Source organism: Cloeon dipterum, chromosome X (genome assembly GCF_949628265.1).
Source record: "Cloeon dipterum chromosome X, ieCloDipt1.1, whole genome shotgun sequence".
NCBI classification, from domain to species: Eukaryota; Metazoa; Arthropoda; class Insecta; order Ephemeroptera; family Baetidae; genus Cloeon; species Cloeon dipterum.
This window is the reverse complement of record NC_088790.1, coordinates 25,048,353-25,061,247: the sequence shown is the minus strand read 5'-3', so window position 1 is coordinate 25,061,247 and position 12,895 is coordinate 25,048,353. Positions and strand designations below refer to the sequence as shown.

Sequence of the window (12,895 nt, the reverse complement as noted above, 5' to 3'; positions counted from 1 at the left end):
TCTTGAGCTCTTGGACGAATTAAAAATATTTAAACAATGATATGGATTTGTGTTTATTTAGAAAATTAGTGAACTTCTGTTTTATCTGTAAACAAGTATTGGTGGATGATTTATTTCATAAATATTCCCTACAACCTCGATATGGTGCAAATTAAATAATTTAAGATTAAAACTAAATTAAAAGAGTTAAATAATGAATTACAATAAAAATTTTAACGTCATCTTCATCTGCCAATAAACAATATAAGTATATACCTAAAATTAATTTCTGAAAAATAATTCAATCTGATGTGTTAAATTGAAATAAAACAAACAGTTAAAGAGTTAGCACATTTGAAATGCTCCAACTTTTTGACGTGGTTTATATATAGCGTCTAAATTGTATAAAATGCAACATTTGCCGAATTTGTAAACTTCAACAAAATGACAATGCTTTCCAAATTTTTTAACGTGTAAAATTGTAATGAAATTATTGTTTTAAATTGCTCCAAAACTGCTGTAAATAAATATTATACATCTCTCTGCTATAATAATAGAAAAACTATTTTTTATCCTTGCTCCGCCCGTTTGCCAACCCTGATTTTTAAATTATTTTTGCTCAAGTTTCTCTATAGATTTAATTATATAAATTTTTAATAAAAATGTATAGTGTCTAATCCGGTCTTTAGGTTCCCCTTGACATTTCTACAAAAATTTAGAAGCAGAATTAGTTGGATATTTGCCACATTTGAAATTTTACCTGTCTTTTTCATGGGATTAATTTTTTTCAACTTAATTAAATTCCACTCGGCGTCGCACATATTATTTAAAATAATGAAAAAATAATTTTTCAATCTCAAACCCTTTTCATTGATTTGTTTTTATTTATTTAATAGCTTAAACCTATGTGAGGTTAATATATTTTCTAAAATACCATTAGAGGATTTAAATTAGAATGAAAGCTTGTTGATTAAATCTAAAATGTTAAATATTTATTACATAATTTCAAAAAGATCTACACCCCATCATTAGCACCATATTTTAATTCCATCGAAGCAAAAATCGATTGTTGCAATTTTCCTTGAGAATTTTCTAAAAGATAATTTAATTAAACGTTCGAAAAAAGATTCCCTCGTCCTGAAATTAGCACATTTATTGGAAAATCCTCCCGTCCTCGAGCTCGAGACGAAAGTTTGGGGCGTGAGGTCGCGTCCTTTGGCCACAAAGGAAATTAAGAAAAGGCTCTTCTTCTTCTTCTTGTCGGGATCTGATCGTATAATGTATTAAAAATTTACGAGCGCGCCGGGCTCGATTAAAGGTGCGGTTAATTGTTTTGGTTAATATTTTGAAAGTGAGGGGGCAAAGCGCGGCCGGCCGACCAGGAATATGAGTCGTGGCGCCACGGCACATAACTCATAATGACGAAGGTTGCCGCCGATTAAGGGGCGGCCTGTTTGACCGCCTCTCTCTCGCTCTCTACGCGGCGGCCAGCAACTGCCAAACAACCTCTCTTACCCTCATCAAACTTTTTGTAAAAGCCAATTTTCGGCCGGAGCCTCACTGCGCTGCTGCTGCTGCTGCTGCCGGCGGAGGATCTCTTCTTATAAGTACGCTTTTATCAAACCACTTTTATCCATCCACCTTGCCGCCGCGCTGCCGACAACAATTAAACTTGACAATCGCCTAAATGTGAGGTGTGCAATATAACAGTTGTTGCTCGCTTGACAGATTCTCGGCAGGCACGCGGTGATGTACGTGTGATATCACTCTCTCAACACTTGCATGAGAGCCGTTTAAGATGGAAATAAAATATATATATTAGATTTAATATGATGAAGAGCATGTTTGATAACATAAAAAGTTATTTGAAGAGGATTTATATACTTCAAACCCATGGAAATCCTTGTTACCAATAAATTAATCCCTTAACAGATTCATTAAAGGCAAAATTTAATGTAAATTTCTGTGAAAATTTGGATGTTGGGTCCTTTTCTGTCTCTCTACTTGAAATCTTTATTTATTTTACAGCAAAGGGTTTCCCTAAAACGTTTCATTCACCGTTGGAAAGGTTTTGACGATAACTAGTGCTGTAAATTTTGCAAAAAAATTGTTAAAAGTTAAATTTAACTAATAGCAATGTCCTCTTTATATTATTAAAAATTTTTAAAACTCGAAAATAATATGGCCCAACCGGTAGAGCTTGAGCACTATATAATTGTTCCACCCTGAAATTTATTTCTCCGTTAGGACAGTAAACAGATTTTAATTATTTTTACTGTTCAGGTTATAGGCCCTGCTGTGCTCTGAAAATTTGAAGGAAAATTTCAAGTTTGCGGAAAAAGCAAGTAGAAATTTTTAAACAGACTCAAATTCCCTTCACGCAGAGAAAAAAGGCAGAACTCAAACTTTACCTATACAAAATTAAATTTTATTTGAGTAAAACCACACCTTTCTCGAACTCTGATACAATATATTTCTTAAAAACAGGCCATCCTTTTTTATTCCTATCTACCAAGAATTTCCTCTCTTTAAAATATTTCAACCTTGCTATATCATTTCGAAAGGTGCAGCCAGGTGCCCGAATTTCCAAGATAAATCCGCTCATATATGTCTATATATGTCTTAGTTCTCTGTGAATGGCTGTATTCTCAGAATCGACTTATCGAAGTTTTGAATGAATTTCACGCTGGGCGCCGGTGGTGCGATTAGTGTACTCATTTGGCGGCGGCGGCGGCGGCGGGGCCGGGAAACCGCCGAAATGTAATATAAATGTGTGTGTGCGCCGCAGCCGCGCAGCACACACATGAAATATACTTTACGAGACTGAAAAGGGCGCAAGATTAATGGATCGAAAAAAGGAGGATGAAGGAGGAGTTACATGCTTAATTTGAACAAATAAAAAATACACTCGCGCGCGTCACTCGCGGCGCTCAACATCTGTCATAACCTCCGGCGCAACGACGTAACTTTGAATTATTACAAAAGTTGCCCTGCTGGATTGCGGATTGAGGGAGCAACTAACTCTTTTTCCTCGTTTTGTAAGCCGCAATCTCATGACTAAAGAGATTTTTTAATATTTTAAAATTTACACTCATTTACAGCCTGATTCATGACTTCATGAGTTTAAAAGGAAATTTATAATTCAGAACGGTGTCAAAAAGACAAAAAAAAATACCTGACTTTTTTAAAACAGTTTTTGGAATAAAATGAAATTGCACTTAAACGCTTTTTGGCTAAAACTAAAAAAAAATCAAAGAAAAACTTACTTTTCGGAAAATATGAGTAAAGTTCTTAAAATTTGTAAGCCACACTTTTCTTGCTCTTTTCCCCCAGAAATCTCGTGGAATAAACTGGAAAATTCAAATCCTAATTTAATAGAAACGTTTTCAGTATAAATTAGATCAATATTTTTATTTTGCAAATGTATTTTCTATAAAGAAGCACGTATCTCTATAAAATTTACACCTTTTGCGCCCATCAGAGAGAGCAAAAATGATAATCAGAGGCAAAAAAGCAGCTTTAATAATTTTTGTCTGTGTTATTTTCGGCGATTTAATTGGTTTTACAGCTAAATTTTGAAGAAACCAGAAAGCTTACTAATAATCCAACTATACGAACCGGTTTTTCTGATTTCCTTCCATGTTATATTGATTTAATTAGATGAGAGGTAGCCAATTTAGGATTGGGTTTCGGACAAGCACGATGAGTCGGGCATTTCCATTTACAGCCAGTCAACCTTTTTGACGTTTTCCAAGACCAGAGGGCATATATCTAGAAGCAGCAGGCGCCGCGCTGCTTTTTCTGCTTCATAATGCACGATGACACTTGAAGATTTTTTTTTACTTCACCTGCCGCCTCAATTGCCGCCGCGCCGCCGACCAACTTTTGATTATTTGACCTGAGTTTTATTTTTTTGTTCTGTTTCATATTAACTTTTCTCTTCTGCGAATCGATAAAAAAGAGGTGGAGAAAATGCTGTCGCGGAAATTGATTGCACAAACGTGTGTGTAGAGTTCCGAGGAGTGCAGAAATTTCCTTGTCGGCCGCTTCCTCGGTGGGCGGAATAAATTTCAGGTTTATTGCCATTCCTTCCCCCTGACGTTCGTGTGCTTCTGTTTTCATTTCAGATTATGGTGATGTGTCATCGCAGTTGGAATGAAAATGAATTTTTTATCAAATAACATGCACAAAGCATTCCTGCACCAAAGTGCTATCTATTTTTTTATATTTAAAATTGAAATTAAATATTATGAAGTTGAAACATTGAATATTAATTTTTTTTGCAATATTTATAGACTTTATTATATTTCAAAAACATACGCAAGATTTGTTTTTCTTTCCTCTTTATTTACTGTATTTATTTTCGTATTTAATAATACGGTAAATATCTTAGTTCATGGAAGAAGTTTAAAAAACTATTAACTCACCGAAATTTTTGAATTTTTTGTTTTAAGACTTAACTTAAAAGATATTTTATCCTAAATGGAAGAAATTTAACCATTTGCAATTATTGCAAAAGAAACCCTCTGAAATTTATCTTGCACTTGAGATGCTCACTGAGCTGTGAACTTGGAGCGAACAAATAAACAAAAGCAGAGAGTCGCGACTGCGAATCGCACACGGCGTGCCTCTAATAAAATGTCTGCTCTCGGCTCAAGGTTTTTTCTTCCTGACTCCATGAGAGAGTCGCATGATGATGAATTTGAGAGATTTGTTCCAACGAGCGCCACGGCTGCGACGGCGGCCTTGATCTCTGACCTTTCAGGCACGACGACATGAACAAAAATGTGCACAATCGCAAATTGGGCAGGAAGTGCGACATTGGCTCGAAATCTACCTGGTATATTGCTTATTTTCTTAACGGGAAAATAATTTTTGTAAAAAAAATGATGATTTAATTACAGAGTGGGATGGATCAATTTTTTATTACTTTTATTATTCATTGATATTTTTAACCTCTGTTCAGCATGCTAATCAAGAGCGATTTATTCCGTCAGGGAGGAAATTTACCTTATAATTCTCCAACCATTGGATAAATCTCGACAAGAGGAACCGAAATCAAGCGAAAAATAATTGACAAACTGTCTAGTTTTTCGACATAATGTTGCAAATTCTGAAATATAACTGTTACTTGGCCCAAATTTGCTTTCTCGCACATGCTGAGATTATTATTATTATTATTTGAACTAACATTTTGATCAACTGCTAATTGTAGTTATAAATCCATATTAGTTTTAATTGCTGCCCTGTTTCTGTCCAATTTAAATTTTGACTCGATTCAATCGATGTGTAATTTTTTACGTTAAGTGAGCGAGTTTGCTTCTTTTGAACTATTTTAAATGAACATGAATCGGATCAGCTATCAGAACAATGTTTTTTTCTATTTAAAAACACGTAAGAAATATTAAAGAGGTAGAAAAAACGTATGGCGAGTGATCTTTTTTTAATTTTGGGATTTTTAGCTTTAAGAACGCTTTCAACGGGTTTTATTCTTCAATTAAAATTTTCAACATTTCCTTATATTTAATCAATTTTATTTAATTTAGAAGTTAAATTGCACTTATCCTTAAAAGTCGAAATATACATCAGACATTTTTTTGTATTAAAATTTTATTATGCTCGTCAGACACCATATTGACAAGACTGAAATAAGATAATTCGTATAGTACTGATCCGTTTCAAAGTTCATAAATAATCATAAAAATTGGAAATCTAACCTACAAATGCGAAAGTCCGTAAATTAAACGGGAAAATACGTAAAAACATGATTTAACTCAATATCATCGGAAATTTCTTCTGCAGTAAAGATCAAGTTTTAAGAACATTCCAAATTGAATTTAAAGGAGTATTAAAATTGCCAAAAGTGAAAAATGCGCTATTTTCTGTTCTCGTGGAGATTTTGATGAATGAGCCGTGCGTGGTGCGTGCTAGGAGCAAATAATCATCTTGAAATTCTTGTGAGAGGAAACTCATAGCTCAGGATATTCATTCATTCGCGTTAGAGCGCAGAAACCTAACACCGTCGAAAATATACTCTCTCTATCTCGCTCCGCGCGCCGCCAAAATATACAAAAAAGCAAAACGAGTGCGAGCGCAAAGCGTCGAGTGTAATGTTACAGGATGTGATAAATACTATCGGCGGGAGCTTTTTATTTCTTTTCTCACACAAACATACAGTTTGGCAAGGGGATGGAAGCTTTTAAGGTCGCCCGGCTGCACCTTTATGTCCAAATAATTGAATAGTATTTTGTAATAATAGAGAGGAGTAAATGAAAGCCGCTCTCATTCAGCCGCGCGCGGATGGAGAGGAAGTCAAGGAACAAAAGTGTTCGATTCAAAATGTATTCTTTATTATTTGTCCTGCGTGTCGACGCGCTTTTGTGCTCTCTTCCGACGAAAGTTGCCATGCAGACTGCAGGGGTGGCTTTTGTCCAATGCAAATAATAATCGTTCACCAATTGTTGCTCTCGCCTGCCTCTTTCATGCTTAATTGCTGGGTTCTCTCTTTTTTTTCTTGGACGCGCGCGTGGCTTCGACTTCAACGTATAGGAATATATAATTGTTTCCCCTCGGTTGCGTGACAAACGCTTTCAATTTTCCGAGGCAAACGCATCCATTTCATCAATTGTGCGGTTGGTCATTAACTGTTCCTAAGTAAAAGAGGCGAGTGATTAAATATTTAGACGTCGGCTTGGGAGGATTTGCTGCGGTTTCCAATCAGATAATTTTTTGTTGTGTTAAATGAGTTAACTGATTTATTTTGATGAATTTATTTGAAAGTTTGATAAAAAGGTTTATAGATATATACATGCATTGGTTTTCACACAAGATTTAAAAATCAATTAAAGACGTAGATTTTATAAATTCATATTGATATGATTATTGCAGCGATTTTCTTGAAAAATTACGCCTTTAATCGATTTTTCAGGCTAATTTCAGTTTAATATTCATTTTTTTAAAATTTAAATTTATATATCTGGAAAATAAAATCATGATTATAGAGGTTCAGTTCTACTAGAGTTAAAAAATACGAGCGTAAAAAAGGATTTTTATATTCGACAGTGAAATTTTGTACCGTTAAATTTGGTTCCCAACCCGGAACTCTTTCGGTTTCTCATGATTTGAAACTGATTCGGTTCTTTAGTATACAGAACTTATGGTTTTGAATCGATGCCAATTCAATTATTTCTTAGCACGATAATTCAATACAAAAATAAACCCGCAATATTTCTGAGAACGAGACTATTTTATCCAAAAGTTCCAGTTTTCAACAGCAAAAAACTGATTTAAATTCCTCGCTTAGCTATTTAATAGGGTTCCAACCTTTTTCTTACCATTTAAGATGTAGAGCCTATACTATATTCAACAAAGAATATTTCGCATTGGTTGGCTAATAGCAACAACTACTTGGTTTATCGAGTCAATTGTTTGGAAGATCAGGCAAAAATTAATGTGGGCAATAATCAAATCAGGACTTAGGAAAGTTAAATTTCAGATATTGGGCATGTTTCCCGAAAGATCAAATGGTTTAATTCAATTGATTTCGATTCCTCTCGACGCAAAATCTATTCAATGGTGTGGGAAATAGGAGCTAAATTTCCAAAATCCTGATTTACACTTCCTCACTTCATTATAGTTTTGAAGCCGACGAGTTTCTCGGCAATTTTAACGGCAAACTGAGAAAATTCTAACTCTTTTCCAACTCCAAAAGACTATTAATTTAATTCTGGTAGCGGTATAATAGCACAACGCTCAACTACTACCCAAATTTTCACTGAAAAATTGATTATTGCCCTTTTCTTGCAACAAGGAAATTCGCGTTTATTCGTGGTTGAGAAATGCGCAATTTTACCGCTACCAGGACGAATTCAAGTAAAAGTATATAAAAGGCTTTATTGCAATTTTTCGGTAGTTTTAATTAAAACCTGTTGTGAAAAAATGCTGCAATAAAAATTAGCATCTCGGTAAACAATGGTTTATCCAGTGCGTCACGTCAACTCTACACTCAACCGTCGACGAGCCAGCAGAGAATTAAATTTAAAGCAATTTCCTCTCTCTCATTACCCAGAGCAGAATTAAAACGAAAACAAGCTGATTAAAATCAATGCACTGCACGATCCTGAAACCTATATAAATATATAATACTACGAAGTGGCTGCCGAGCGCGATAAAACGTGAAAGATAGGATAGTATGTGTACGTGCAGTAAATACATTATGCACGTCAGACATTTGCACAATGCAAGTAGTGGAGTGCGCAATAAGTTATAGTAATAAGAAGTGTATGTATATATGTATTTTATGCTTCAGCGTGTGATGGGCGTGATAGATATGGGCGTGGTGCTATCCACTTGTTTTATTTCTGACATGAATAGCTGCCTTTACCTGCTGCTATATTCATAATCCAGTCAGAGCTGTATGTTTATTAGACTTATTTCGAGGCAGCGAGCGAGCGAGCGAGAGAAGCAATCGTCGCCGGGCTGCACGCACGCATATTATACATGTATTCGTTCGAATACTGACGTGCCATTTCAGTCTGTGGCCACGCAAATTAATAATAAATTACTTTTCAATGAGCTTCGTGTGCGGCTGCAACCCTTTTGCCACACGTGTCATGTCCTCTGCCGCGGCTTTTTAATAACTCCATTATTTGCTGTCCGTTTTTGTAACAACGTGATAATAATGACCATTTATTTAATTTAATATACATACAACAGGCAGATCGAATTCATAACAACAGTAATTTATTGAAATTCAACTCCTTACGCACACGTCTGCTGAATAATGCTCCTCCGTGGCAAGTGATTTACATTTTCATTGCTGCTTTCAATGCGTAATAATTGTGTTAGTCGAGAAACTTTGCATAATTGATATCGAAGGGCCTGCTGGCTATCTGATTGATTAGTTGCTAACGCGTCGAGTGCGGAGTTTAATTGCCGAGTGCAAGGATTTTTACGAAATTATTCCAGCCTTGTTCACAGTTCAACGTTTTAAATCAATATTGTGACGCACTTATGCAACCAGAGTGTCGCAGGCAACATAAGTGTTGCATAATTTGAATATTCAAGTTGTGTGCCGTTATGAAGAGTTTTTAATGTAAAACATCCTTGGTTTCGATCGGTGCAACCGGGTTTAGCACAAAAAGGAAACATTTTCTGACCTTACGAGTTTCCTTTTTTTACATCTGATCCCAATTTGTTAAATCAGGACCTTCTAATTTAAAATAAAAAAATCGCTAGCTTAAATTCTCCAAAAACCTAGGCCTAAAATTGTCCCAACCCCCTGTGAAACTAGTTCATACCAAAAAATATCAAGAAAAAAATAATTAAATTCCTAAATTTGTGTTTCAGGAGCAGAGGACGTCACCGTTGGCGATGCTCGCCGCACAGTGCAACAAATTGTCGAGCAAGTCGCCGCCGCCGCTGGCCGACGCGGCCGTCGGCAAGGGTTTCCACCCTTGGAAAAAGAACAACAACGAGCAGCCGAGCAGTAGCTCGTCACCGAAGCCTGCGCCGCTGAGCGAAGCGGCGAGCGTCAAGTCTCCGCCGGCGGGACCGCCGCCGGCGTGCTCCCTCAACTCGGCGCCGTTCCCCGCGTCGGTGGCCAGCCTGACGACGTGCAGCGCCGCCACCGAGTTCGGCAGCTACCTGAATTCCGCGCCAGTCCTGCAGCAGGCGCAGCCGCAGGCCCAGAACTACCACCACGCGCTCCTGGCGTCCAAGGACCTTTACAGGCCGAATTACGACTCGTGGAACTTCCAGAACTCGGCGGCGGCGCCACCTCCGTCCGGCCACCAGCCGCCGAACATGGCCAAGCAGGCCAACGACGCCGTGTGGTGGGACGTGCACAACACGTCGTGGCTCGAGTCGGGCCTGCAGATGGCCGCCAACTACTCCGAGTACTCGTCGGCGCTGGGCTTCACCGGCCACCACGCCAACCACCACCTGCTGGCCTCGACGCAGCACCACCTGCTGCCGGACTCGTACAAAATCCTGCCGCAGCCGCAGAACCACGCCTTCCACCACAGCCTCAGTTCCTTGCACCAGATCACGTCGGCGTCGAGCGCGCCGCCGCCGATCGCCCCCGCCCCGGCGCCACCCCCCTCCACCCAGAGTCCCAGGGCGCAACGCAGGTACACCGGCCGCGCCACTTGCGACTGTCCCAACTGCCAGGAGGCCGAGAGACTCGGCCCGGCCGGCGTCCACCTGAGGAAGAAGAACATCCACAGCTGCCACATTCCCGGCTGCGGAAAGGTCTACGGCAAGACGTCGCACCTCAAAGCCCATCTCAGGTGAGAAAACGAAAAATCCTTGCATCTGTGAGCGACAGGCACTGGGTCACAAGACGGCTTCGGTTCATGCAAAGCAAAATTCACTAGCTTGAGAATCTGAAAAATTCATCATTCCTGGATATTTTTGATGAAATATGTATTTAGGACCGCAGAAGCACGTTTGAATGAATTGACATGTTTTTCCATAACCTAATCTCTAATCTCATATAGTCTAGACTGGTGTGAATCTCGAGGATTTTGCTTGACATGATCCAAACCAATCTGGTGACCTCGCCTTTCGCTCATCCTCATTATCAAAGTCCCCAAATAGAGTGTTGCACTGCTCCTTTTTCTGATCCTCTGCAAATGTGCTGACAACCTTTTGCTCTCTTTCGCAGATGGCATAAGTAATGTGTTCACTGTGACCTCTGATGCACTTGCAAGCATCATCAGAGGTCAGTCAGCTAGTCATACGCAGACTAACTGTAAAGTCTGACTTGGCGTACTTGTCCTTAAGGGGCTGGGGGTTCCTGGTCTTGGCCCCCCAGAAGACTCCAATGTATCTCTGAGAGGCCAGTCTGGGACGCCTTTGTTCGAGGCCAAGTAAACCGGTTAGTTTTTGACCAAAATTATTGCTCAATCCAACAGAAACTTTTCCCACCACAAGTGGCGGGAAAAGTCGCTGCTTCCACTCCAAACAAGGACCGATGGTAACGGCCCATTTTTTCAGCCAGGTACAAGACACACCCCCTTTCATAACATGATGCAATAGGGGGCGTGTCGAGTACCCAGCGAAAACGGCATGGCGTCTCCACCGGTCCTAGTTGTTGCTCATTGTCAGTCTTTGGCCTAAACCCCCCCGTAATGCGAGCCAATGACAATTTTTTGTAAGACTAAACTGGTTTTCCTGCGCAGGTGGCACACCGGCGAGCGGCCCTTCGTGTGCAACTGGCTCTTCTGCGGGAAGCGGTTCACGCGCAGCGACGAACTGCAGCGTCACTTGCGCACGCACACCGGCGAGAAGCGTTTCGCGTGTCCCGTGTGCAACAAGCGCTTCATGCGCAGCGACCACCTCGCCAAGCACGTCAAGACGCACTCTGGCAACGGCGACGGCGACACCAAGTCGCGTTCCAGCGAGAGCTGCTCCGAGAGCGACGACAACTGCAGTCCGCCGCACGGAGGAGTCGTCTGATGGACACTGCCGCAGTGCTGTGCGTTTCGCGACAATGTGGCCGCGTTCGTTGATTTGCTGACCAGAGCTGTCCTCGGCTTTACTTTCAAAAAAATCGGTTGTTGCTTGCAAGGAAATGAATTAAAAGGGCAAGGACGTCGAAATAATGGTTGGATTTCTTGGAATTGGTTGAGATGGTGAACCCCACATTTCAACTTCTGGCATGATTTTTTTATTAAAAGTGCAAACCTGCTTCGTCCAATGCCAAAATGTTTGCGTTCAACTAATTCTCGACGTCCATTTCCTTTAAAAACGACGCCTTCTGCAATCTTAGACGTTACAAAAAAGCGGCAGAATCAAGTACAAATAAAATCGAATTGAATTGAATGAAATATTTTTGTTCTACAGCCATGGAAAATTTGTGTAGTGCTTTTCTGGGAAACTCTTTCCTGTTTGGAGCTGCCCATATATTCCAACAGATGTTTCCACCGTTCATTTACAGTTATCGGCTACTTTCTCTGCGCAAAAATAAGTATCATTTAATTCAGCTTATCGCCATTGAAGCCTTATAAAGATTTTGTCATTTGTAAATGAACTGTGGTGCCATCTGTTTATGTCTTAACACTAGAATTCCTTTCCCAACTGGCAAATTGTAAAATTATTCGGTTATTTCCTCATCTATGAAGATAAAAAAATTACATATCCATTTTATTTGCTGAGGACTTGTCGAGCTCGGCCACATTCCGCTGCGGAAGACTCTTAAAAGTAATTTTAATATGTTGTTAATTACCCCTGGGAACAATCTCATGAACATTTTAATACACTGTGTTGTGCTGCAAGTATAGTCAAGTGTGATAACTACGCGAAGAGGCGACGAGTGTGTCATCCTACCTGCGAAATATATCATCTCAGATCACAACTATATATCTCTCGACCATTTTGCAAGAGCGTCCGCGCTCTGCAACTCATTGAGGACTTTGAATGAATAATTTGTACATATATTCTCTGTACTTATCGAATCAAAGTTGAACTATGATCAGAATAAAAATTGAGACAAAAATCAAGTGCGAACAAAAAACAAGCGCAGAATATATATCTATTTCCAACCCCTATTCCTACGACTGTTCATTAAATGAATTAAATGCAAATTGCGGCGTTAGTTACGCTTCGCTTCGGCAGCAAAATAGTTTCCAAATTCGAATGAACCGCCGACTAAAAATTGAATATGCGTAATTAGGTTTGAATGCCGCGCTTGGATCATCATATGCTGTGTGTAATAGTCAATTCACCCTCACGCGGGATAATCACCTCTCGGCGCGCGTGATGCTCCCCTCGAGCCAGAACAGCGGGGGTTGCTCACGCGGAGGGGGTTGCGTCGCCAGGACCCTCACCAACGCCGGCCCAGACTGAAGAAGAATAAACAAGTGCTGGACTAGACCACATATCAATAATGAAACAACTTATTAGAGTGGATAAA

The 12,895-nt window shown here is 39.5% G+C and overlaps 1 protein-coding gene across 2 annotated transcripts in view; it reads left to right on the top strand.

Moving 5' to 3' along the window:
* Sp1 overlaps positions 1–12,522 on the top strand; it is a 163,169-nt gene extending 150,647 nt beyond the window's left edge. Inside the window, exons 2-3 of one of the 2 annotated variants that reach the window (XM_065493280.1) lie at positions 9,328–10,268; positions 11,163–12,522. In XM_065493280.1, coding sequence (XP_065349352.1) covers positions 9,328–10,268; positions 11,163–11,439 — 1,218 coding nt within the window. In that variant the 3' untranslated portion in view covers positions 11,440–12,522. The remainder of the gene's footprint in view (positions 1–9,327; positions 10,269–11,162) is intronic. The other variant, XM_065493281.1, reaches the window with a different exon arrangement.
* Positions 12,523–12,895: the final 373 nt, after the last annotated feature.